Source organism: Cordyceps fumosorosea (assembly GCF_001636725.1).
Source record: "Cordyceps fumosorosea ARSEF 2679 chromosome Unknown scaffold_64, whole genome shotgun sequence".
Taxonomy (NCBI): Eukaryota; Fungi; Ascomycota; class Sordariomycetes; order Hypocreales; family Cordycipitaceae; genus Cordyceps; species Cordyceps fumosorosea.
In genome coordinates, this window is record NW_017387364.1 from 37,323 (window position 1) to 59,242 (window position 21,920).

Genomic DNA, 21,920 nt, shown 5'->3' on the forward strand with positions numbered 1-21,920 from the left:
AATAAGTCGCACAACAAGCCAAGGATGAAATTGGGAAGTAAGGGATCCCCGATGATCTCTAAAATAAAACGCCAACCAGTCGTCAGTCTTCTCTCCATTACCTTCGTAGCCCCTTCTAGGCGGTCTGGGGCGAATACAGAGTCGCCTGGTATCTTGGACAAAACGCGACTCTCGCATAAGAGCTGAAGCCCCCAACCCCGTAACTTTTCATTCGCTCCAGTCGATGCAAAACGAGTCTTCTCTTCTGGAAGAAGCCATGGCTTACTGCGAGGCGCACTGCATGCCCTCGCCGCCACCACCAGCGGCTCCGGCAAAGCCCGCGCCAAAGCCCGCGCCAGCACCAGGCCTAAACTCGCCGTGCTGGTGTTGCGCGCCATGCCTTTCTTCATCAACCCTCTTTTGTTCATCAGCCTGTGCCTGGACAAAGGCGCGCGTGTCCTCTGGAACCTCTTGGAGATCGGTGGGCTCGGTCATCGACTCGGCGGGGGGGACGTTCTGGACAGCCGGCGAAGGAAGAGCCTTGCGGAGGGCCTCGAACGCCGCTGGGTCCTGCGTCCAATTCTTCTCGGGCATGATGACTTCAAAACTGACAAACAGGTCGCCATGATCATGATGGCGATGGGAAGGCATACCTTCGCCAGAAATGACTCTCATGGAGCCTTTTGAAAATTAGTTTTCATTCATTCTGTCAGCGTAGGGGGAAAGCGTACCTGTGGTAATGGCCTCGCCCGGGAGAACATCAACGCTCAGCCAGCGATCGTCCAGATGCTCGATGTATACGGTACCGCCGGCAAGGGCAGTGACCAGGTCGATCTTACAGGTATAGAAGAGATGGTCTTCTATGCGCTTGAAGCGAGGGTGGGGCTTCTCTTGAATCTCAAAAACAACGTCACCAGCCTGGATACCAGGCGCCTGGTCACCATCACCGCGGAATTCGACCCTCGTGCCACTGCGGACACCCTTGTCGACGTGGACATGGAGTACCTTGCGGTCAACGACCGTCTTTTTACCATGGCACTGCTTGCAGCGATCCCTGTCCCTTATGCTCTCGCCCTCTCCGTCGCAGTCGGTGCATTGGGTCTGGAAGCGCTGAGTGACGCGACCCATGTTGCGTTCCAAGATTTTGATGCCGTGGCCGTTGCAGCCCAGACAACGCTTGGCGGCACCGGGCTTGCCACCATGGCCGTCGCACTTGGAGCAAATGATTGAGCGCTGAAGAGCCAGCTTGGAGACCTTGCCACGGTAAATGTCCTCGAGTGAGACCATGTGAGTGTGGGCGATGGTGCGAGCCTTGCGCGGACCGCCCCTGGCGCCGCCCATGCCGCCTCCCATACCGCTGAACATGCCGGGGAAGCCTCCGAAGCCGCCAGCATGGCCGGAGAGATACTCAGCAAGAAGGTCCTCAGCATTCATACCAGCACCGCCAGCGCCCATACCGCCCTCCAGGCCAGCCTCGCCATACTGGTCATAGATCTGTCGCTTTCGGGCGTCGGAAAGAATTTCGTAAGCGTGGGAAATGGCTTTGAATTTTTCTTCGGCCTCGGGATTGTTGGCATTCTTGTCTGGGTGTTTGTCAGTCTTGCCGGTTCACCGTGACGGAGTAAGGCGGTTTGCGCATACCGGGATGGAACTGAAGCGCGCCGTTCTTGTACGCCTTTTTCAGCTCGGCGTCGGTGGCAGTCGGGGAGACCTAAGTCAAGGATCAGTACGGAATTGTTGAGAAAAGTGCGTGGGCCGACAACGTACGCCAAGGACATCGTAGAATTTGGTTTCGACCACCATTGTGATGCTTGCACAGATTGTGTAGTTCTATGGTTGCAGGTAAAGAATGGGTTGAGAAGCAAGGGCGACGCGATCGCTGACGGCTCAGCTTTGGGGAAACTGCCAGCGGGATGACTGCTGTTGCCACTGATTAGTCACGAGAGTTGTCAGATGGTGGTGTGCAAGGCCGTAGCCTGGTGTAGAAGGTGATCGAATGTTGTGAGGCGAAATCGTGGGGGATATAAAGGATCGAGGTGTGGCGACGATGACAGCAGACGTAGTGATTCGGTTCGCAGTCGACGGCTCTCTGTTATTCGGCAGCAGCCAATGGCTGGGGTGCAAAGGTAAAGGCGCAGGCGCCAGGAGTGAGGGCAAGTGAAGGCGGCGAGCAGGGTCTCACGGCATCCGGTAAGCGCAGCGTACCTGAAAAACCTCTTGACGTGCGAAAGAAGGTAGTTGGAGAAGAAGACGAGCGCTGCAGACAGGCGGCGTCCAAAATTTGGTGGAGCCGAAGGGCTTTTGCAAGTACGGACAGAGTCTGTGATCGCGAGTTTCGTGGAACAGGAAAAGCTGCAGAGAGATGTCGTAAAAGTCAAAGGTCAGATGAGTTCTCCGATGAGGCTGGTTCAGATGAAGCCGAGAAGGGGCGAGAGGACGATGGAGCAAGAAGAAGGACGGAGGAACAATGGGAAAACGAGAACGAGGCCGTGCTAGCGACAACTTAAGTTGGCGAGGTCGGGCGGACCAGGCTTGGTTGGTGGTGTTGGTGCAGGCAAAGTCCGCTAACGCGCTTTACCCACCCAGTGCTGTACCTACCATGGTTGAAGTAATTACAGGGCCCTTCAGCGTCGCTCGTTGCAGCTGGACGGGCCGCTTCAGAAGCCGTGCCTGGAGCGCCTAGAGCTGGAGCCAGAGAGGGAGCAAGGCCCCACTCATCCCACGCTCCATGGAATTTCGTCGAAGACTGTCGACCCTGTGGTGTTACTGCGCGCCAGCCTATCGGAACAGCGTATTGCCTCAACCTCCGCCTCAAGGTGGGTCAGCTGTTCTTCCGTCACACCAGCCTACCCGGAATGCCTTTTGCCTCGTTTGAAATACGGCTGGGAAGCCCGTCTGTCAAAGGCAACCCAGTCACACGAGCCAAGGCTTCCTCCTGCAACTTTACTCTATTCCAGTGCATTGCCAACTTCCTTGCACTCTTCACACCGAGTAGCACAAGAGCTCTGCAGATCCCGTGGTTGTTCAACACGGCACCAATTATGATATGACGCTACTTCAAGTGAGCCCCGCCATTACAAGCCAAGAGGGAACACAACCATTTGGGAGGCGAGAGAAGCAAAAAGAAGGATCAAGTTCATCCAGTCCGAGAAAGAAAAGGGGGTATATTGCTCAACAACTTAAAAGCCCATTACCGAAAAGTAAGCAACCACGGACACAATTCAGCCAACCCGCATCGCCCATCAGCAATGTCAACTCCGCAACATGAACCATAATACATTACCACCACCAATCTCATGTCGCGCCATATAGCTGTAGCTGCCTCGTCTTTCATCTTCCTCAAACGTGAACCCCGTTAGAATGCGTCCTCAAAAGGACAGTCGACGCTGTCGTGCCCGTCCCGTTCGCACACGGCACACCACTTCTCGGGGTCCATCACCCTGCTCTCCTTGCCCGCTACGGGGCCAGATTCCATCGGGTTCGGCATGATTTTGATCGGTGCCGTAGTTTGTGTCCCTTGTTTTGATCGGGCCGTGGTGAGGGGCGCGGGACGGGCGGCATCGTCAGCGCCATTGGTGTACTGCGACGTCGGTGGTGCCTTGAGCGTGTCGCGATCTCCGGCTCTGCTGGCGCTGCCATCTGCATTAGAGATGCTCTTGGCGCCTTCTGGTCCAAACATGTTTGTGCATGTGAGAATATCATGGCCGCTCGTTTCACAGATTTCGCACCATAATGCGCTAGTCTCGGAGGAATAAGTGTCACTCTCGGGCATGGTATCCAACGTGTTGCCTCGGCGGTGTGCTGACGTCTCAGGCGAGCGAGGCTCCGCACGTGCGGGAATGACGGTATCGCGAGAATCTCTCAAAGAGGATCTATGATTTTGCGTCCCGTTTTGGCCCTGGTCTGCGCCGGTGCTGCGGCGGAGGTGCTCGACTTCTTGCTCAAGCTCCTCTTGTCTGCTGTTCTTTTTGTCGAGAAGCGCCTGTAGTTCCGTCACGCGACGCTCCAAATGATCGCGGCTCGCTCCGTTGGTTGTGAAAGCCGCTTGTTCGTTGAAAGAATCGTGTAGCGTAGGGGTGTGCTGCTCTTCGCCAGGAACCGAATCGCGACTGAGAGAATGGATGATAGCTTTGAGCCCACGAATCTCATCCTCCTTCTGCTCCAGTTCCTTGGCGAGGGAGGACTCGCTGCCGCCATTGCCCTGGCCTCCCGGAGAGCCCGACTTGTCACGCTCGCGGCGCAGCTCGGATCTGGTTCGCTCAACCTCTCCTCGCAGAAACTCCGCCTCACCTCTGGCTTCGGCTTCCCCCCGGCGTGCATCTTCGAGACCCTCTTCCAGTTCCTGGACAAGTTCCTCCAATTGCTTCAGTTGATTGGCGACAGAATCCACATCAACGTTTCTCGACTCGAGTTCTCTGATCTCGGCCATGAGTTCTTCCATACGCTTCTCATACACGCGCTCCGTCTCGGTGCTGGCAAGCTCCAGCGTATCAATGGTGCTGCGAAAGTCGGCCCGGTGAGAGTCAAACTCTGCCGTCAGCATGGCAATCTTTTCCGTCTTCTCGCGCAGCATCAGGCGAAGCTGAGCAGAGTCCTTGTCATCCATGCTATTTCTCAGGTGTCTCGGGCCGTCCGACTGATCGATCAGGGACTGCAGCTCAACTAGGCTACTCTCCATCTCGGCGAGGGTGCTGGCCTGTTCCTTTAGTTGACTGTCCCTATCCTCTAGCTGGCTCTTTAGGCGCTCGATTTCTTCTTCGTTGGCGTTGTTTGCACGCGAAGACGGTCGTCGCAGGTTAAAGGCCGAGGCGGACGTGGACAGTCCGGGCTGTCTGGCGGCGCGTTGCACCAGTGGCGCAGGGTCATCATCAAAATCCATGACGGCACCGCCACCCATGGCAGAATTGCTACGCTGGCCTATGTTCAAGCTGTGATCTAGCCGTCCAAGCTTTTTGCTCGGGTCTCCTGCGGTGCCCCGGACACTCTGAGCAAATCGATTGACTGGGCTGGCCTGCCGTACGATCTTGGAAGGAGATGGTATGGAGGGTCGGGGTGCTGGGGTCATCTGAGTTCGGCGGAGGGGCGACTCGGGTCGCGGGAGCGACATTCGAGGGCGCGACTTGGACTGGGGACTCGGCGCCCTGGCACCAGGTCCGATCGATGCACCTAGCTTGGGCAAGGCTGGCATCGGTGGCGTATACCCCGAGCTCTGGCCGGGACCTCGCCGGTTCGCGGCTGGTGTTGGCGTCGCAGGGTAGGCCGCATGACTGGGCGACTCGCGTCGAACCGCCTTTGAGACGGGGACGAAAATGCCAGAGCCGGGAACGCTGGTGTTGAAGTAGGATATGCTATGGGTTAACGCGTTAGCTCACAAGAGCGTGATACGGGCGAGCATTGGCGATTTCAGGTAGACTCACCCATCGACATCTCCGTTGTTTTTGCCGCGGGGTGCAAACTCGCGATTCAATTCGATGCCGACGAACTGGCCCTTCTTCCCCTGGACAGTGCCGACAAAGCGTACGGTGCCTCGGAGACCACCAGGGACCTCAACGCTGTCGCCGACGACAACGTCGTCAGCAGAGGCAGGCCGGCCGGGGGTGGCGGGAATCATGGTGGGATCGCTGAGGACGGAGTCTAGAGCATAGGTTTCGCTAACATCGGGGATACTGGCGAGGGTGCTAGGGGTGAGGGCAGCGAGCGACGTCTTGCGCGACAAGGCTGCCGACAGCCTAGAATGAGCGGTAAAGGCGGCGTTGAGATCGGGAGTAGACGCAGAGGGAGCGACAGGTCTGCGCAGAATGCGACCGAAGGACTTGCGAGTGCGGAGGGTGGTGGAAGTTGAGGTTGTTGTTGTGGCCATGATGGGCGCGGGAGCCCCTGCTTGGGCGCTTTTGGGCCAGGGAGAAAAACTGGGTTGCCGTTGGTGGTAATTCGTACTAGAGGCAGCACCCAGGTGTAGTGGCTTCAGCGGACCCTGCCTGTACCTGGGCACTTTGTATCCGTGGGTAATCTATCGGGAGCAACCCCTTGCGGACCAAGGCAGGTAGCTGCAAGGCAGGTAGGTCGAGTCAAATGAAATGTACCAGCACCTAGGCAAGTACTTGCATGTGAAGCGACGAGTATTCCTTGTGGCTTCTATCACAAGGCTGTTGAGTTGCCTGGGTTTGTCGATGCCCGTTGTGCGATCGCGGGAACACGGGCACGCTATGCCCGCTCTGAAAGGAGGAGGGGTGGCGTGGAGGGGCAGTGGACTGCCTGCTAACCGGGTTGGTGGTACGGTGAAAAGGGTACGCTGGTGAGAGATAGATGGCAGCGGTGGGTAGCTGCGATTGTGAAGTGTGAAGGGAAATAAACCAAAAAGAATGCTGGCGACAAGAAAAAAGCTATGTATGTAGATGGAAGATGTAGAAAGAAGAAAAGCAAAGCCACGTTTGAGAGAGAGAGAGAGAGACAGAGAGAGCAAGAGAGCTGGGGGAGGAGAAGCAGCAGCGGAAAACAAAAAAAAAAAAGCAAACGCGCTGTACCCAAGTAAAGTAAAGCAAAGTAAAAGAGGGCCTGCCTGCTCTGTGCGCTGAACTCCTCGTACCAGTAAAGTGAATACTAATAAGAGTAGGTACACTGTATTTCCGTCCCTGCCGATGAGAAGACGAACGCAGCACCCTGGAACCCCTGCATTATCAGCCACTATAGCGCCTCCATAGGTACTTACACTCTGGCTCTCAACTTGAACGGTTGCTGCAGCACTTGCAGCTGCCACGTTGCACAGTGACAAAATAAACAACAAAAAACGACACTGGTTACCGAGACCGGAGCACAAGCAAGGAAGAGGTGCCAAATGCTAGGCATGTATGTAAAAATGCAAAGAATTTTGGATTCTTCATGATGAGAGCCGTCCTCAAGTGAAACGAATGTGCGGTGAGAAAATTCTGTCACATCGGACACTGGCGCTTGATATATGTCAGCTCCTGGTAATAATAAGTACACACTTACAGCGGGCGGCAACTAACTAATAAGATACCTACACATGTATGTAGGTAGGTACCGAATAACTGAGATACTATCCGTAATAAACAGGGGACAAATACACGGTAATTCGACAACCCTCGCTTGTTTAATTAACAATATGGACCTGTATACCGAGTACAAATGCATTGAGCCGCCTTTCAAAGTCTTACTTGAGCGGCATCCAACCGCCCATGGGTTCCAATCACCTTGTTTAATTGTGCCCAACATAACCAGTAGCCTACTTTGCTTCTTAATTGGCGTAGATTTCTCAGACAAGCCATCCACTTCCTGATACATACGTTGTGTCAATCCTTCAGCTGGAAACCCGGTCTTACATTTGGGGGCCTTATAATGCAATCTCAAGACCAGGCCCAATGCTGCAATCAACAAATCCAAGTCTATTTCTCGTTCAACACTCACACAGAGAAGGGGGTTGCCCAATTGACCACTTTTGCATGTCATTTGTCACTGGCTACCTAGGCCGTCTGTTACTGTCATGATAGTTGATAGTTGCACTCGCTGTCCTGTCTTGCCTCCCCAAAATATATATACACCAGAGTAGCCATTCCTTAAACATGGCTCAATCAGGGGAACCGTGGTCTCGCTCAATGATATCTTCACGTGCCAGCGGTCGAGTTCCATCATTCAACACCATCGCCTCTCGATGTTGTCTCCGTAGCCTTCGCTCCTCGGCCGAATGTTCCCGAGCCCTTCGAGCATGGCCTTCTGTCGGAAGTGCCGGTATCTCGCCGCCAACTTCCATCAGGAGGTCCGGCAGCTCACGGGTGCGCCGCGAGTTGTCCATCTCTACTAAGCCCGATCTCTCCAGCGCCAGCAGCCCGCGGCGGCAATACTCAACTCTGCCGATTATGTCCACGATCCTGTTGTTGCGTACCTTCCTGTAAGCCTTGAAGTTTTCCTTCCTCTTCTTTGGCGTATCTCCCCATTTTTGCTTGGCTAACCATTTTTCCACAAATTTTGCCTTGACAAGCGACTTTGCGCCATACTTGCTTGTTAGCTCCTGAAGAAACTTTAGACAAAACCTCTCGGCCGTGTCGCGTAGGTAGTATTCGTCCCAGTGAATATTAGTGACAACGGGCAAATCTGCGTCCTCGAGGCTCTGCTCTAGTGACCGAACAAGAGCTGAATACGCTTTTCGACTATGCAACTTGGATAACCCATCAAATCCTGCGTCCTGGTCAGCCTGTTTCATCTACCCGCGCGTCATCCACCGCCTAGACCTACCATATGTTTGACTTGTCAGAAGTGACAGAGCACGCAAACAATAAATGCGCTCGTCGTAACTTTTTACAGTGATACCATACAGTAAATATGCAATGGCGCTGGGATCATTCACCGCCCTGTCGCAGAGGATCTTGGTGCAAGTGTCGCGTATCGAGAAATTGGGGTGCTCCAAAAGCTTGGTCAACGTGTGAAGCTGAAGGGCGTCTTCTGTGTCTTGCGTGATATATTGTGTTTTGGGCTCTGCTGGAGGTATTTCGTTATCATCCCGGATCATTGTCAAAACTGTGACCATGGTGTTGACGACGCTGAAGGCGGCCAAGCCCAGACTGAGTAGCATGACGCGGTCATCTCGAACGAACGCCCAAAATCCAGCCTTCCAGCTCATGATGGCATATAATGCTGTTAATAGTTCATAGCTATTGTCCACTGAATCGAATCAAAATGCCAGTTAACCGATGCGTGTGTTATTATGGCGATGCGAATTCATTGAGTTGGAGATGCGGGTAGCAAGTCAATCAACTCCAGGAGCGCTGGCTAGCATGGTGGAGAAGCAGGTTCGCAGTCGCTAGTGCCACACTTTGCGCAAATCCTTATCGATAACCAGCCCGCCATAAAAAATCTGGACCACCATCTTGTCCAACTTTTGCATTCAACAGCGCAAATCTTGCCGACAACTTCAACTTCAAGATATGGCGGGCTCTCAGCTGAAGCGCCTCAAGGCGTCGCTAAGGGAGCAGGGAGTCATTGGACCCCAGCAGTCTAAAAAGCAAAAGCGCCGCAACGCTGAAGAACAAAAGGGTCGCAACGACAAGAGGCTCCAGCGAGGCGTCGTCTTGTCTGGCATCCGTGAGCAGTTCAACCCCTTCGACCTCAAACATGCCGCAAGAGGACCGAAGTTCGACGTCACGAGCAATGTGCCTAAAAGCTCCAGTGCTGCCAAGGGCATCCAAGGGCGGCCTGGCGCCGCCAAAGCTGCCAGCGAAGAGCGGGTAAGCGTGCTTCGACCACCACCTCTCTCTACTGGTACTGACGAAGCCCTTGATAGCGCCGAGAAACTCTTTTAGTCGACATGCAGCGTCGCAACAAAATTGGCGGCATTCTAGATCGACGATTCGGAGAAAACGACCCAACCATGGCCCCGGAGGACAAGATGCTGGAACGATTTGCTCGCGAGAAACAGCGCGCTCACAAGAGTTCCATGTTTGATCTCGAAGACGACGGCCCAATAGGTGGCCTCACACACGGAGGAAAGTCTCTCTCCTTCGACGACGATGATGATGACGGTGCGCTACTCGACGACTTTGCCGAGGAAGATCTAGACGCCGACGACAGCGATGGCTCTATTCGCGAACGACAGCGTTTAAAACGTCTACGAGGCCTTGCAGAGGAAGATGGCGCCAGCGATCAAGAACCCGACCGTAAAAAGTCCAAAAAAGAGGTCATGGAGGAAATTATTGCCAAGTCTAAACACCACAAGTACGAACGTCAGGCCGCCAAGGAAGATGACGAGGAGATGCGGGCAAAGCTCGACAAGGAGCTCTCCAGTATACAAATGCTGCTATCCTCGTCCGCGAAGAACAAGCGTCCGGGGGAACCAGCCGCGACGGCCACGGCCAGCATTGCGGGTGTTGAACGCGGAGAATTTGACAGAAATTTCGATATGCAGGTGAAGCGTCTAGCACAAGATCGCCGCGCACAACCACAAGATCGCACGAAAACGGAGGAGGAAAAGCTAGAAGAGGAATCGAAGCGTCTACGTGAACTAGAAGACAAACGTCAACGACGAATGCGCGGCGAGGAGGTTTCAGACAGCAACGAGAGTGAGGACGACAAGGGCAAGAAAGATGCCGGTGATGACGAGCAATCAGATGACGACGACGGTTTTGGTCTCGGTGAAGGTCTTCGTACACGCACCACAGCCACTGACGTTGGGCTTGACGACGAGGACAACTTTATCATTGATGACGACCTAGTTGCGAGCGGTTCGGATCTAGATCTTGCAGACAGTGGTGATGAGTCAGATGATGAATCCGGCGGCGACTCTGATGCCGCAGAGGACGAAGATGAGGACGACGAGTTCACCAAGGGTCTCCTTAACGAGGAGGAAACACGAAACCCGGCCTTCCATGTCCCCTCCGCCGCGACCGCATCTGCGCTTAAGAAGGGAGACGAGCACGGCCTTCCATTCACATTTCCGTGCCCAGAGACTCTGGAGGAGTTCAAAGCCATCACATTACAGTATTCGCACGAGAGCACACCAAAGATTGTGCAGCGTGTGCGTGCGCTCTACCACCCTAAGCTCAACGCCAAGAATAAAGAACGCCTAGGAAACTTTTCCAAGGCCCTGGTTGACTATGTCGCTGCACCATGGGACCCGGCCACAGCACCACCATCATCAGTCGTCGAGAATGTCGTGCGTCACATCCACTCTCTTGCGAAGATGTTTCCTATCGAGATCAGCAACCAATTCCGTCAGCACCTTACGGAGATGGGGGAAAACCGCACTCTTGCCCTCGAACCATCAGACCTTCTACTTCTAAGCGCCATCGGAAGCATCTTTCCTACCTCAGATCACTTCCACCAGGTCGTCACACCTGCTATGTTGACTATCGGTCGCTATCTTGGTCAAAAAATACCAGTACAGCTCGCTGATTTCGCCACTGGCACGTTCCTCTGTGTACTGTCGCTTCAATACCAACAGCTCGCGAAGCGGTACGTGCCAGAAGTCATCAACTTTGCCGTCAACACACTCTGCGCAATGGCTCCCAAGCCCATAAAAATGACCACAACGATACCAATACACGAAAATTCCCAAAGGCGCTTCATCACGGCCGATGCCAAACTTCGCAAGCTACGCTTCACTGATTGCGTCCCCGACGATGCTAGTTACACGGGCCCTGCTGTCGAAGCCGCTACTGTGTCTGCCTCCATCCTCGCCACGACATTACAAGTCCTCGACGCCGCTGCGGACTTGTGGACCGGCAAGCCTGCCTTCATCGAGACCTTTGCGCCCGCCATCCACGCGTCCAAGCACCTCTCCTCCTCCGCCAAGCTGCCATCCTCCGTCTCTCAGCAAGCCACCAAGCTCGCCACCAAGCTCGAGCGCATGTCGCGCTTAGCGCACATCGCCCGTCGCCCGCTCGAGCTCCATCACCACCGCCGCCTCGCCATCAAGACCTTCATCCCCAAGTTCGAGGAGACGTTCGACCCGGACAAGCACTACGACCACGACAAGGAGCGCGCGGAGCTGGCCAAGCTGCAGAAGGAGCACAAGCGCGAGCGCAAGGGCGCGATGCGGGAGCTGCGCAAGGACGCCAACTTCATGGCGCGCGAGAAGCTCCGCACCAAGATCGCCAAGGACGAGGCGTACGAGAAGAAGTTCAAGCGCCTGGTGGCCGAGATCCAGAGCGAGGAGGGTCGCGAGTCCAACGCGTACGAGAGGGAAAAGGCGGCGCGGAAACGCGCCAACAACCGATAGAAGATGTGGCCATCTTATATGTTGTACATGTGTTGATTGCGGCTTCCTCGTTATACTGGTTATTAGGAGCTAATCTTCACGAGAGGCTTAGTTTCTCATCTACCAATAATATTCCACGAATTAATAATGCCCTATTGCTTTCTTTCAATTTTAAACAAAGGCAGAGAGTCTGAAAGAGCGGAAGAAACTGCCCATGTGCTGTACGTGTGCCGTCAGAGACTTGGTGACTACAGTGTGCTAGTTTTGCGCCACTCGACATGGTAGCATCAATGTCGCAATTACATCTGCAGACATAAATTTCGCATCTATTTATTTATCTATTTCTTCCTTTTCCCATTCAGTAATCTGTCCATCGCTAGACCAGTAATTGTGCTTTCAGCCACGTGCCTCGCACTCTTTGCATCCCCCTTGCTTCCAATAGCAGCGTCCGCCGCTGCAGACGCTGCTGCGGCCGTCGCGACATGAAGCGCCTTGTCTTTGTCGTGTCGTGCACTCACTGCCTCGACGGCGCCCGCCAGCGCTGCCGAAGCAATCGCCTGGCCATAGGGAATTCCTCCGCAATGTCGTTTGGAGTGGCTTTCGTGATTGTTGCGGCTGCGGCGATGCGACTCTGCCAAATCGCGATCTGGGTAGGCGCGTTTGCGGCGAGTAGGGTACTCTTCCCTGCAATGATGGTCATGTAGATGCCCATGAAAACGGCCATGGCCATCACCTTGGTCATGTATCGGGTCACATTGGCGACTGGGCTTGTTGGAAAAAGGGTCGTACTTTCGCAAAAGCCCCCCGACTTTGTCAGAGCCATGCTCAACGTGTCGGTCATTGTAGTGGTCTCTTTCGTTGCCCATGGCGGCGCGTTACAATGGAGGTGCGTATGCCAAACTGGATATATTCAAGTGATGATAGGATAAGTTCCAGGTAGGTCACGTAATTTGTAAACAATTCGCGGCCAGAGTCATTTGGCATTGCAAAGGAGTTAGTCCTAGATATAGGGTTGCTTGCATTTACCATACACGCGTGACTTGGACTTGGATACTGCTAATTGAACGGTAATCTTTACGACAGATTGCATAAATGCTACACCCGTACAGCAAAGCCTTTGTAGTCGCTGACTGGCACATGGAGGTCTGTTGCCAATGTCAGCCTAATAATGCTCACAATGCCTCTCGTGGCCATGCCCTTATACTGCCGATAAAGCATCTTGACATCATACCCATGCGTCCACCATTAAAATCGGCGTTGATGATAACAACGCATCGCGTAAGGCGGCAATGATGATGTCACAGCATCATTGCAGTGGCATTCGAAAAAAAGGCGGGCATTGTATCCCTCGCTCCTCTGAAGTGGCAAGGTGATTAGTAGAGCAGAAACTGGTAATCCATAACTTTTGCATAGCAGAAACTGGTAATCCATACTTGTGGTATGCGAAAAGCCGGATTATGTATTTGTATACCGCCAGGAGCTGCAATCTCCCCCCGGCAGTATTAGAACTGGCGGGTCCTGGCAACAGGGTCAGGAGAGTGTGTTGTATATTTGTCTACCATAACGCTCAACTCCCAGCTTCCATCTCCCAACTCCCTAACTCCCAACTCCCAACTCCCAACTCTATCGCACCAGTTCAAGGATCAAATTCTAATAGTGCATATCAACTCTTGCGAGGCATCCACCTGACTGGCATTTATAGCGTCTTCAAATTGAAAGTTAGCTTAACTCATACTGGGAAACTTTAAACTGACCATCTAACACAAGAAAAGAAACCACTGCGTCCTGGCGGCAAGTCGTCCTTGCGGCGTAGTTTTATCCCACAGTATTTGCCATGATTCCAGTGGCTCGATTCTTCCGTTAGTGCTCGGCGGAGCTTGAGAAAGAAAAAACTTTGAAAACATTAAATATTAAGCATTAAGCATTGAGCATTAAACATTAGCGACCAGAACGGCGGTACATTTAAGAAAGGGGACACTAGAAAAAAAAAATACAACTAGAGATTCGGCTCCTTTTAAGATGTTGAAGCGGTAATAAGCGACCGTTGGCCTGGCGGCGTGATGATTCCGTCATCTATAACACATCATTGTGACAGGGGGGAGACATGGTCGTTGGGGGTGGCAAAGGTGCACGGGGGAACAAATTCGATGAAATTTTAAGCAGTATAATTGGTATGTCTCTTTTCTGATGCGTCTTTTTCTGCTGCAACAAAAGTGCCTCTTTGGTGTTGTGTATCCCGCCTCGCATGGCCTCGTTTGTCTTTTGGTATAGGGTAACTGCCTAGTCTGAAGTTGAATTGCGTACATGGCTGCAGTGTTTGTAGGTGGGCAAAAGCACCGTGGGCGGCCTTTCACCACGCGGTATGGCCGCCATCCACGACTAAATTATTTCCTGAAGTCGTGTTAGTGCATTGTGAGGGTCATATTGCAGAAGCCGAGACTTACCAGTCATGAAACTGCTGGCGCTGCTAATCAGAAACAAAGCCGCCCCCTTGAACTCTCCCGTCGTTGCAAGTCGACCCATCATGTTCTCCCTCGTCCATGTCTTCTCCATTTCGGGGTCCTTTTCAAAGAGCTCCAGCACCATGGGCGTCTCGATGTGACCCGGACTGAGGCAATTGACGCGGATGCCGCCGGTGCCGTCTCGGCGCACCGGGCTCCATTCCATGGCCAGGTTGCGGGCCAGCTGGATCAGAGCCGCCTTGGACGAGTTTTAGACGGGCGAGAGCATGCCCTTGTTGGCGACCAGGCCCGACATGCTCGCGACCATGCATATGCTGCCGCGCGTCTTGTGCTTCATCATGGCCCTGGCCGCCGCCTGCGCCGTCACGAAGACGGCGGTGTAGTTGGTCGCCAGCATGGCCGACACGTCGTGCGCGGCGTAGTCGAGTGCCGCCGTCGTCTGGAGAAAGGCGGCAGCCGCCACGACGCCGTTGAGCCGGCCGTTTTTGTCGGCAATCTGCTCAATGCGCTTCTCCAAGAGGTCCGTGTCTCGCACGTCCTGCTGGCAGTAGAGCAGCTGCCCACCCCATTCGGGAACAACTCTGCTCTGGGCCTCCTCCCATTCCTCATCAGGCTCTTCCTGAATGTCGAAGCAGTATACTGATCAGTCAGAGCTTGTAGTGGTGCAATCAAGACGACGGGTGCTCCTCACCTTGACCGCCCGCCTCGACGAGTGCTTCTGCAATGGCAAGACCCAGCCCTCTGGCGCCTCCTGTGACGATGAATGTCTTTCCACCGAGATCAAAATCAGCAAAGCGCTTGCTGCCAACCGGCTCACTTGTCGGCATAGGTGAAGTCATTGTCGAACAAGGCTCTTTGCAATATATGTGGATTAGATTCTTGAGTTGGATTCAGGAACTTCAGAGAATGAGTTGACGAGCTGACGTTCACACTTGAATGCCTTGCAAACGATGAGGAGATGAAACTGAAGGATGAATGCGCGGCAAGTTACCAGGCAGGTAGTAGAGGCGAATCCCACATCATACCACTCGTAGAAACATCATGCTTGCGTCAACCGTCTACATTATAGTGGCCCAAAATTGGGTATTTAGCTTGACTGGCATTGACAAGGTACTAACCACATATTCTCATGATTCAACATGATTCAAATAGGCATATTACCATTTTGCATCTAGCACTATTTTTTCTGAAGCTGACTTGGCCCACTCTTCATTCTACAATCATGTCTTGGGGACGACTGGCTATTATCTTGGGCGCAGGCGGTGCCTTTCTCGTCGCGTGGGCTGCCGCACGCAGCTTCGACCGTGTACCTCATCAGCAGACTTCCAAGTCCAACCCAGCTAAAGTTATACCAGCTACACAAGCGGACAAAGCGCGCGACATGAGGGATATGGTCTTGTCTGGAGCAGGTGTCGCCAACACAACCGGTGCTGGTGCCGAAAGAAACAATGGCCAGCCAAACTTGCACAAAACGAAAGAGGAGGCTGCTTCTGACGGGTAGCTCTCTCGGCATTTGAATGTACGAATGCAAATATTTGTGAGCCGCTAAAACGTGCAAAACTGATTGGCCACGTATTTTTAGAGTATTAAAAAAAAGGGGTTACGGGGAGAGGAACTACTCCAACGCAGTGCTGAATCAAAGAAAACGTCATCCAGAGTCTCCACAGAGTCGCCAGTATCTGTAACACAGCTACAAGCTCAAACATCTTTGATTTAACTAGTGAGCCTGTCTTGGTGACCGTTTACTAGAGCCCAAACACGAGACCCAAGGTCAAAAGATAGCTACTAATCCAGAGGAAGCCATCAGCCTTCTTAATGTGCTCACGAGCGAACAGATAGCCAGCACCATAGAAGGGCTGCTTGCCGTTGTTCATCGAATGAAATGCAAAGAGAAACACGAGGACCATCTTCAAGCTGGTTTGTGCGAAGGCTGGCAGGGCCTGAAAGCCGGAGACCACTGCTGCACTGTCCAAACCTGCGCCCAAGATTGGCGCCAGCAGATACTGTAGACCAGAAAATACAAGTATGCTGCCCCCGACAAGGCGCATCCAGTGATGCGCATCCAGGCTGATGTTGCAAGATATATCTCATTAAGCTTGTACGCTCCTAGATGAGGCGCGATGGGTCGAATCAAGCGTTGCTTTCGCAAAACCAAATCTCCGTAGCTCGTGCTTGCTTTGATGATTTGAGGCCGCTCCCTATCCATTTCATTAGCCTCCTTTCCCTTTTCTGTATGCATCAGTGTAGTTTTGTATAGTTGATACCACTGCCCAGGACTTGACGACATCAACCTCCAGTAAAGACGTGTAGCTGGCGCCGGTTCAGCCATGACAGCGCCAGCCGATGCGCCGCAGAAGCGATTTGTCTTGAGGGGGTTGAAGGGGGCAATGCCCTGTCCGCGACAGCGCAACATGGAGCGCTGCCAATAAGGAACTCCTAGGCTCTGCATTTTGGGGGGGATCGTCTTATCAGCTTTGAAAAGTAGTGTCAGAAACGGCTGCAAGAAGAAGCCATGCAAAAGTGCCGTTGTGCAGGCTCCAGTTGATTGTGTCATTCTGATTGCATCGCATGATCACGTATGTCTGGTACGCAGTAGAGAGATATTATCGCTCCAACCAAAGGAAACTTAAAGTAAAAAATAATCATTTTAGATCAACACGTGTAAAAGGGCGTCATCTACTAACACAGGCATCATCACCCCGTCAGTCCAGTGGTCCGTTAGACGTGCTTGCCACGTGGTATGAGGGACAAATACACAGTCGACTACCCATGGAATAAGGATATACCCCCTGCTAGCTGGGATTCTTTTGCTGCATTGAGCTAAAGTACCGGTGTTCTTTGTGTATATTACTGGAGTATTAGATCGTCCAATCATATTCATAACGAAGCCACATATGGGAATGATAGCTGACACACGTCACTACATGCAGATGGTTGCACAACTACCACTACGCTACAATGCTATATACGTTTCCAGATTCTCAGAATGCATGTCAGGATAGAGTCAGGTTGTCGTCACGAGAAAGAGTTGAGCCCACACTGTCTCGAAATTGCTCATGTAGCTCTCCACGGTCGTTGAAATTGCTTGCTGCTGTCACTGAGTGGTGTAGTATATGTTTAGGTGACGCCAACCACTTTATCCCGCGTCCAACTTCCCATTCAATCAAAGCATTCTATCAAAATACCATTGACATACCAAGCAAGTCAATATAAAAAGAGAACGAGAACTAGAATCTATTATAGTTACTCTTTAGAGGATAAATACATTTAACCCTACTATACTCTTTAATCTACTTAAATAGCTAGTAATAAAAGAAACCTATATATAAAAAAGTACTTTATAATAAATATACTATACTAAGAATATATAATAATCTTATAGACTTTATACTATTATAATAGTTATAGATAATACTTTTAGAAGAAACTTAAATATAAGTGGTTTTTAAATAACTATACTTTCTTAATTATAGACTTTATTTAGAAACTAACCTCTATTATTTAATAATTTAAAAGAAATATACTTTAAAACTTATTCTTTAAAAGAATAAAGAATATTATTATATTAAAAATAAAAACCTATATACTATCTATATTATAACCTTATAATATAAGAATAGAAGAAAGTATATTATAAAGAAGAACTTATTTAGTCTAAGTCTAATTAATATAAAAAGTAAATAACTAGATTATAATCTAGTTTCTATAGAATAAATAAAAGACTATTATTAATATAAATACTAAAAAGAATATATAAAAAGAAAAATAGACTAATACTAATAGAATAAATTACTATTAGAATAAGTAACTAAAGAAAAAACTAAAGAATTAAAAAATAATAACTATTATTACTATTAAAACTAATTTATTAATAAGGATTTAATTATTAAAGACTAGCTCTATAGCTACTATAAGTAAGTATTAATATAAGGTTAAATTAAATCTCTTATAGAGAGAAGAGATAAGGAGGTTATAATAAAGTAGCTACTATATATATATTAGGGTCCTATTAGGGCACCTATTAGAGCCCCTATATTATATGTATTAGGTGTGTATAAGCACCTATATAATAGTAAGCTACTACTAAGCTCTCTATAAGGAGGTAGTAATAATTCTATCTTTATAAAAATATAAAAGGGATTATTATATAACTAGAGTCCTCTAAGTGAAGTACCTTATAGGATTATTACTACTACTTAGTATATAGGAAGCTAGACTACTTATAGTATAATAACTAAATAGATAACTTCTTCTTTATAACCTAATAATAAACACACTATAAGTAGTATATAAGTCTTATCCTTTATTTAATTAGACTTAATAGATAGTATTAGAACTATAGTTATTAATATAATGTCTATAGAAGAGATATAAATTAGTATTTAATATATAATAGAAGAGTAAAAATAAGTGTAACTTATAGTATACTATAAATAGATAATAAAAGACTAATACATTATAGTAATACTAGAATTAGAAACCCTTTTAAAGGAGTAACCTTATAGAAAATATATAGTAATAATAAAACTACTTAGTATAGTGTTTAGTATAAAGTTATTCTAAGAATATATTAGTTTTATTATTATACTATAAATACACTTTTAAGTATACTTAGAAGACTATATAGAAGATATTAAGAAGGTTATATACACTATATAGTACTTATAAAGAAAAGTATAAATATAATAGGCTTACTTTTTTATAATAAACTTATATAGGAGCTATTAAGGGTTCACTTAGGAGAATTTTAATATTTAGTATAAAGAAGAGCTTAGTAACACTAATATAAGAGTATAATAAACTATTTATAAGATAATAAAGTATAAATAAGAGGGTAATAAGCTAATAAGGAGGTATCTTCACTATATAGAAAATATAGTAATAGAACTACTAGATCTATTACCCTTTACTTTTTATATTACTTTAGTATTAGAAGGCTTAAGTGGTTAAATTTAGATAGTAATAAATAGTAGTAGTGTACTAGATATATAGAAGCAACTAGAGTCCTATATAGAGAATATAGAGAGAGTAGTAGGCGCATTTAATAGAAAGGAGATAGGATAGTAATTATATTTTATATTAGTAATAGAAGAGTCTTAATAAGGTGGTTACTAACTCCTAATAGAGATATAGTAAGAATATAAAGAAACGTCTTAGGGTTATTTTAAATATAGGGCTAAACACTTATAGTAGGATTATACTATACTAGACTATATAATTTATAGGGCCTTTAACTATATAATAGAGAAGTACTATAGTTAACTAAAAAGAGTAAGAGTAAAGTAGCTACTAACTAATAAAGATATAGTAATATACTTAAATAATAGTCTAGTAAAGAGGCACTAATTAGAAGAAAAATAGGATAATATTTACTACTACCTTTATTCTAAATATAAATAACTAATAAAACTATAATAAAGTAGTAACTAGTAAGAAGTAATAGTATTATTAAATAGTAATAATAACTTAAATATAATAGATAGAAGTATAGTAAAGAGGGAGTAAGACTATAGTTATAATAGTGGCTTAATCCTAATCTATAGTTAGTCTATTTCTTAAGTAGAGAGTCGGTTTAAGTGTATAAGTGTATATAAGTAGTTATTATAGTATAAGTTATATTAGGAGATGTCTCCTAATAGTAGAGCTATTACTTAGATTAATTAGTAGAGATCTAGACTATCTAGCTATAGGAATACCTCCTCCTTAAGTACTTATCTACCTCTCTACTATAACTCTAGATTAGAAGGCTTAACCTTTAATCCCCTAGATCCTATTCTTAGATTAATAGTTTAATAGCTTAAGTCTTTAATCCTAAGGAGATTATATAATCTCTTATCCTTTTAGTGGCTAGTGTAATAAGCCTTTACCTTACCTCTCTTAGCCCCACCTACACGTCTTATAGTATTCATAATAATAACTCACTACCTTACTATAGTAGTATATAGCCTAGAGGGTAGTAAAAACTCACTACTTACTTATAGTAAGAGTAAGGCACTCTTATATACTATCCTAGTACTAAAAGCACTTTTTAGACTAATCTATACTTATATAAGTTAGTTATAAATTTACTATAAATTTACTACTTACTATTAGTCTCTAGATAATACACTAGAGTAGTATAGTTAATAAAGTACTATAAGTAGTAGTAGTAGCTAGTAGTATAACTTTATAGTGAATTAATAAGGGTATTATAGTAAGGAGATAGGTACTTATAAACTAGTATAAATAAGACCTTTCTTATTTTTACTTAAGTAAAGAAGGATAGTACTATATAGTGAATTAATAATAAATACGTATAAAACTTATACCTACTTACTTAACTAGAAATTCTAAGGCGATAGTAATAGTAGTAGTAGTAGAGGACCTATGAGGGTTTAGTAAAGTCACTATAAAGCTATAGGGAATATATATATTAATTTTTTTTAAAAATAAAAAATAAAAAATTTATTAATTAGTTACTATATATATAAATTAGCTATAAATTTAATAAACTATTAGAATTTATAGATTCTTATAAAAAATAGTAATAATAGTAGAGTAGAAGTCTAATATTATAAATTAGTAATAAAAATAATATAATACGTGTGTATAAGAGTAGTAAGGGTATTAAGATATACTAAATTTAATAATTCTTAAAGAAAAAGAAGAAAAGAAGTAAGAAATAGGGCTTTAAGGGATATTTATCCTTAATAACCTATACTAGAGTTAATAAAGTAGTTATAAGGTTAAAAAATAAAAGTAAAAAGCTATTAAATAAAGAGAATAAAAATATAAGAACCCTATATATATATAGTAAGATTATATTATACTTATAGTAAATAATAATAAAGTCTTTTATATTTAAACTAAGAAGGTAGTAAGAAGAAAGTAAAAGTAAAAGATATATTAATAAAAAGAATAAAGGAGAAAAGAAGGCCTAGTAAAAGAATAGTAAAGGAGTAGTATAGAAGTATAATAGTAGAAACCTATTCACTTTAAAGATAAAGAAGTAGTAAGAAGAAAGTAAAAGTAAAAAATATATTAATAAAAGGAATAAAGGAGAAAGAAGGAGAAAGGAAGGCCTAGTAAGAGAATAGTAAGAGAGTAGTATAAAAGTATAATAATAAAAACCTATTTACTTTAAAGATATAGAAGTAGTAAGAAGAAAATAAAAGTAAAAGATATATTAAGTAGAAGAAGGAAAAAAAAAAGAAGACTTAAGTAAAATATAGTAACTATATAGTAAGAGAGTAGTATAGTTAAATAATAAGAAAAGGAGGACTAATTATAAAGTGAGTATAAGCTACTAAATAAATAGTAAAAGTGAAATTACTAAATTATATATAATTAACCTATAAAGGTCTAGTATATTTAGTACTACTATATATATACTTAATAATAGGCGCACTAAGGATAGTTAGGAAGGAAGGGCAGCCTATTAGGGTCCTATTAGGGCACCTATTAGAGCCCCTATATTGTATATATTAAGTGTGTATAAGCACCTATATAATAATAAGCTACTATTAAGCTCTCTATAAGGAGGTAGTAATAATTCTATCTTTATAAAAATATAAAAGGGATTATTATATAACTAGAGTCCTCTAAGTGAAGCACCTTATAATATAAAAGAGAGTATTATAAACACTATAATATATATATAGGGCTAAGTAAGACGAACTAGGTTTTAATACACTAGCACCTAGGAAGGATAGAAGGTTATATAATATCCTTAGGATTAAGGACTTAATGTGACAAACGAATAGGAAGACAGAAGGAGCGGCCCGTTATACAGC

General features: G+C 46.9%; 6 protein-coding genes across 6 annotated transcripts; 1 reads left to right on the forward strand and 5 right to left on the reverse strand.

Moving 5' to 3' along the window:
* Positions 1-261: 261 nt before the first annotated feature.
* ISF_09685 (mitochondrial protein import protein MAS5) lies at positions 262-1,782 on the reverse strand (the record flags this gene model as incomplete). Its single annotated transcript, XM_018853286.1, has 4 exons — positions 262-659; positions 711-1,562; positions 1,621-1,690; positions 1,747-1,782. The coding sequence occupies 4 exons, from the start codon at positions 1,780-1,782 to the stop codon at positions 262-264; spliced, it is 1,356 nt and encodes a 451-aa protein (XP_018699535.1).
* Positions 1,783-3,334: 1,552 nt separating this feature from the next.
* On the reverse strand, positions 3,335-5,839 carry ISF_09686 (Cytoskeleton-associated protein, Gly-rich domain protein; the record flags this gene model as incomplete). Its single annotated transcript, XM_018853287.1, has 2 exons — positions 3,335-5,327; positions 5,397-5,839. The coding sequence occupies 2 exons, from the start codon at positions 5,837-5,839 to the stop codon at positions 3,335-3,337; spliced, it is 2,436 nt and encodes an 811-aa protein (XP_018699536.1).
* Positions 5,840-7,564: 1,725 nt separating this feature from the next.
* ISF_09687 (hypothetical protein) lies at positions 7,565-8,614 on the reverse strand (the record flags this gene model as incomplete). Its single annotated transcript, XM_018853288.1, has 2 exons — positions 7,565-8,109; positions 8,305-8,614. The coding sequence occupies 2 exons, from the start codon at positions 8,612-8,614 to the stop codon at positions 7,565-7,567; spliced, it is 855 nt and encodes a 284-aa protein (XP_018699537.1).
* Positions 8,615-8,918: 304 nt separating this feature from the next.
* Positions 8,919-11,707, forward strand: ISF_09688 (rRNA maturation protein; the record flags this gene model as incomplete). The annotated part of the gene is made up of 2 exons (XM_018853289.1): positions 8,919-9,218; positions 9,275-11,707. The coding sequence occupies 2 exons, from the start codon at positions 8,919-8,921 to the stop codon at positions 11,705-11,707; spliced, it is 2,733 nt and encodes a 910-aa protein (XP_018699538.1).
* Positions 11,708-12,024: 317 nt separating this feature from the next.
* On the reverse strand, positions 12,025-12,552 carry ISF_09689 (hypothetical protein; the record flags this gene model as incomplete). The annotated part of the gene is made up of 1 exon (XM_018853290.1): positions 12,025-12,552. The coding sequence occupies one exon, from the start codon at positions 12,550-12,552 to the stop codon at positions 12,025-12,027; it is 528 nt and encodes a 175-aa protein (XP_018699539.1).
* A 1,484-nt stretch (positions 12,553-14,036) lies between these two features.
* ISF_09690 (oxidoreductase) lies at positions 14,037-14,987 on the reverse strand (the record flags this gene model as incomplete). Its single annotated transcript, XM_018853291.1, has 4 exons — positions 14,037-14,077; positions 14,131-14,386; positions 14,432-14,787; positions 14,840-14,987. The coding sequence occupies 4 exons, from the start codon at positions 14,985-14,987 to the stop codon at positions 14,037-14,039; spliced, it is 801 nt and encodes a 266-aa protein (XP_018699540.1).
* Between the last annotated feature and the right edge of the window lie 6,933 nt (positions 14,988-21,920).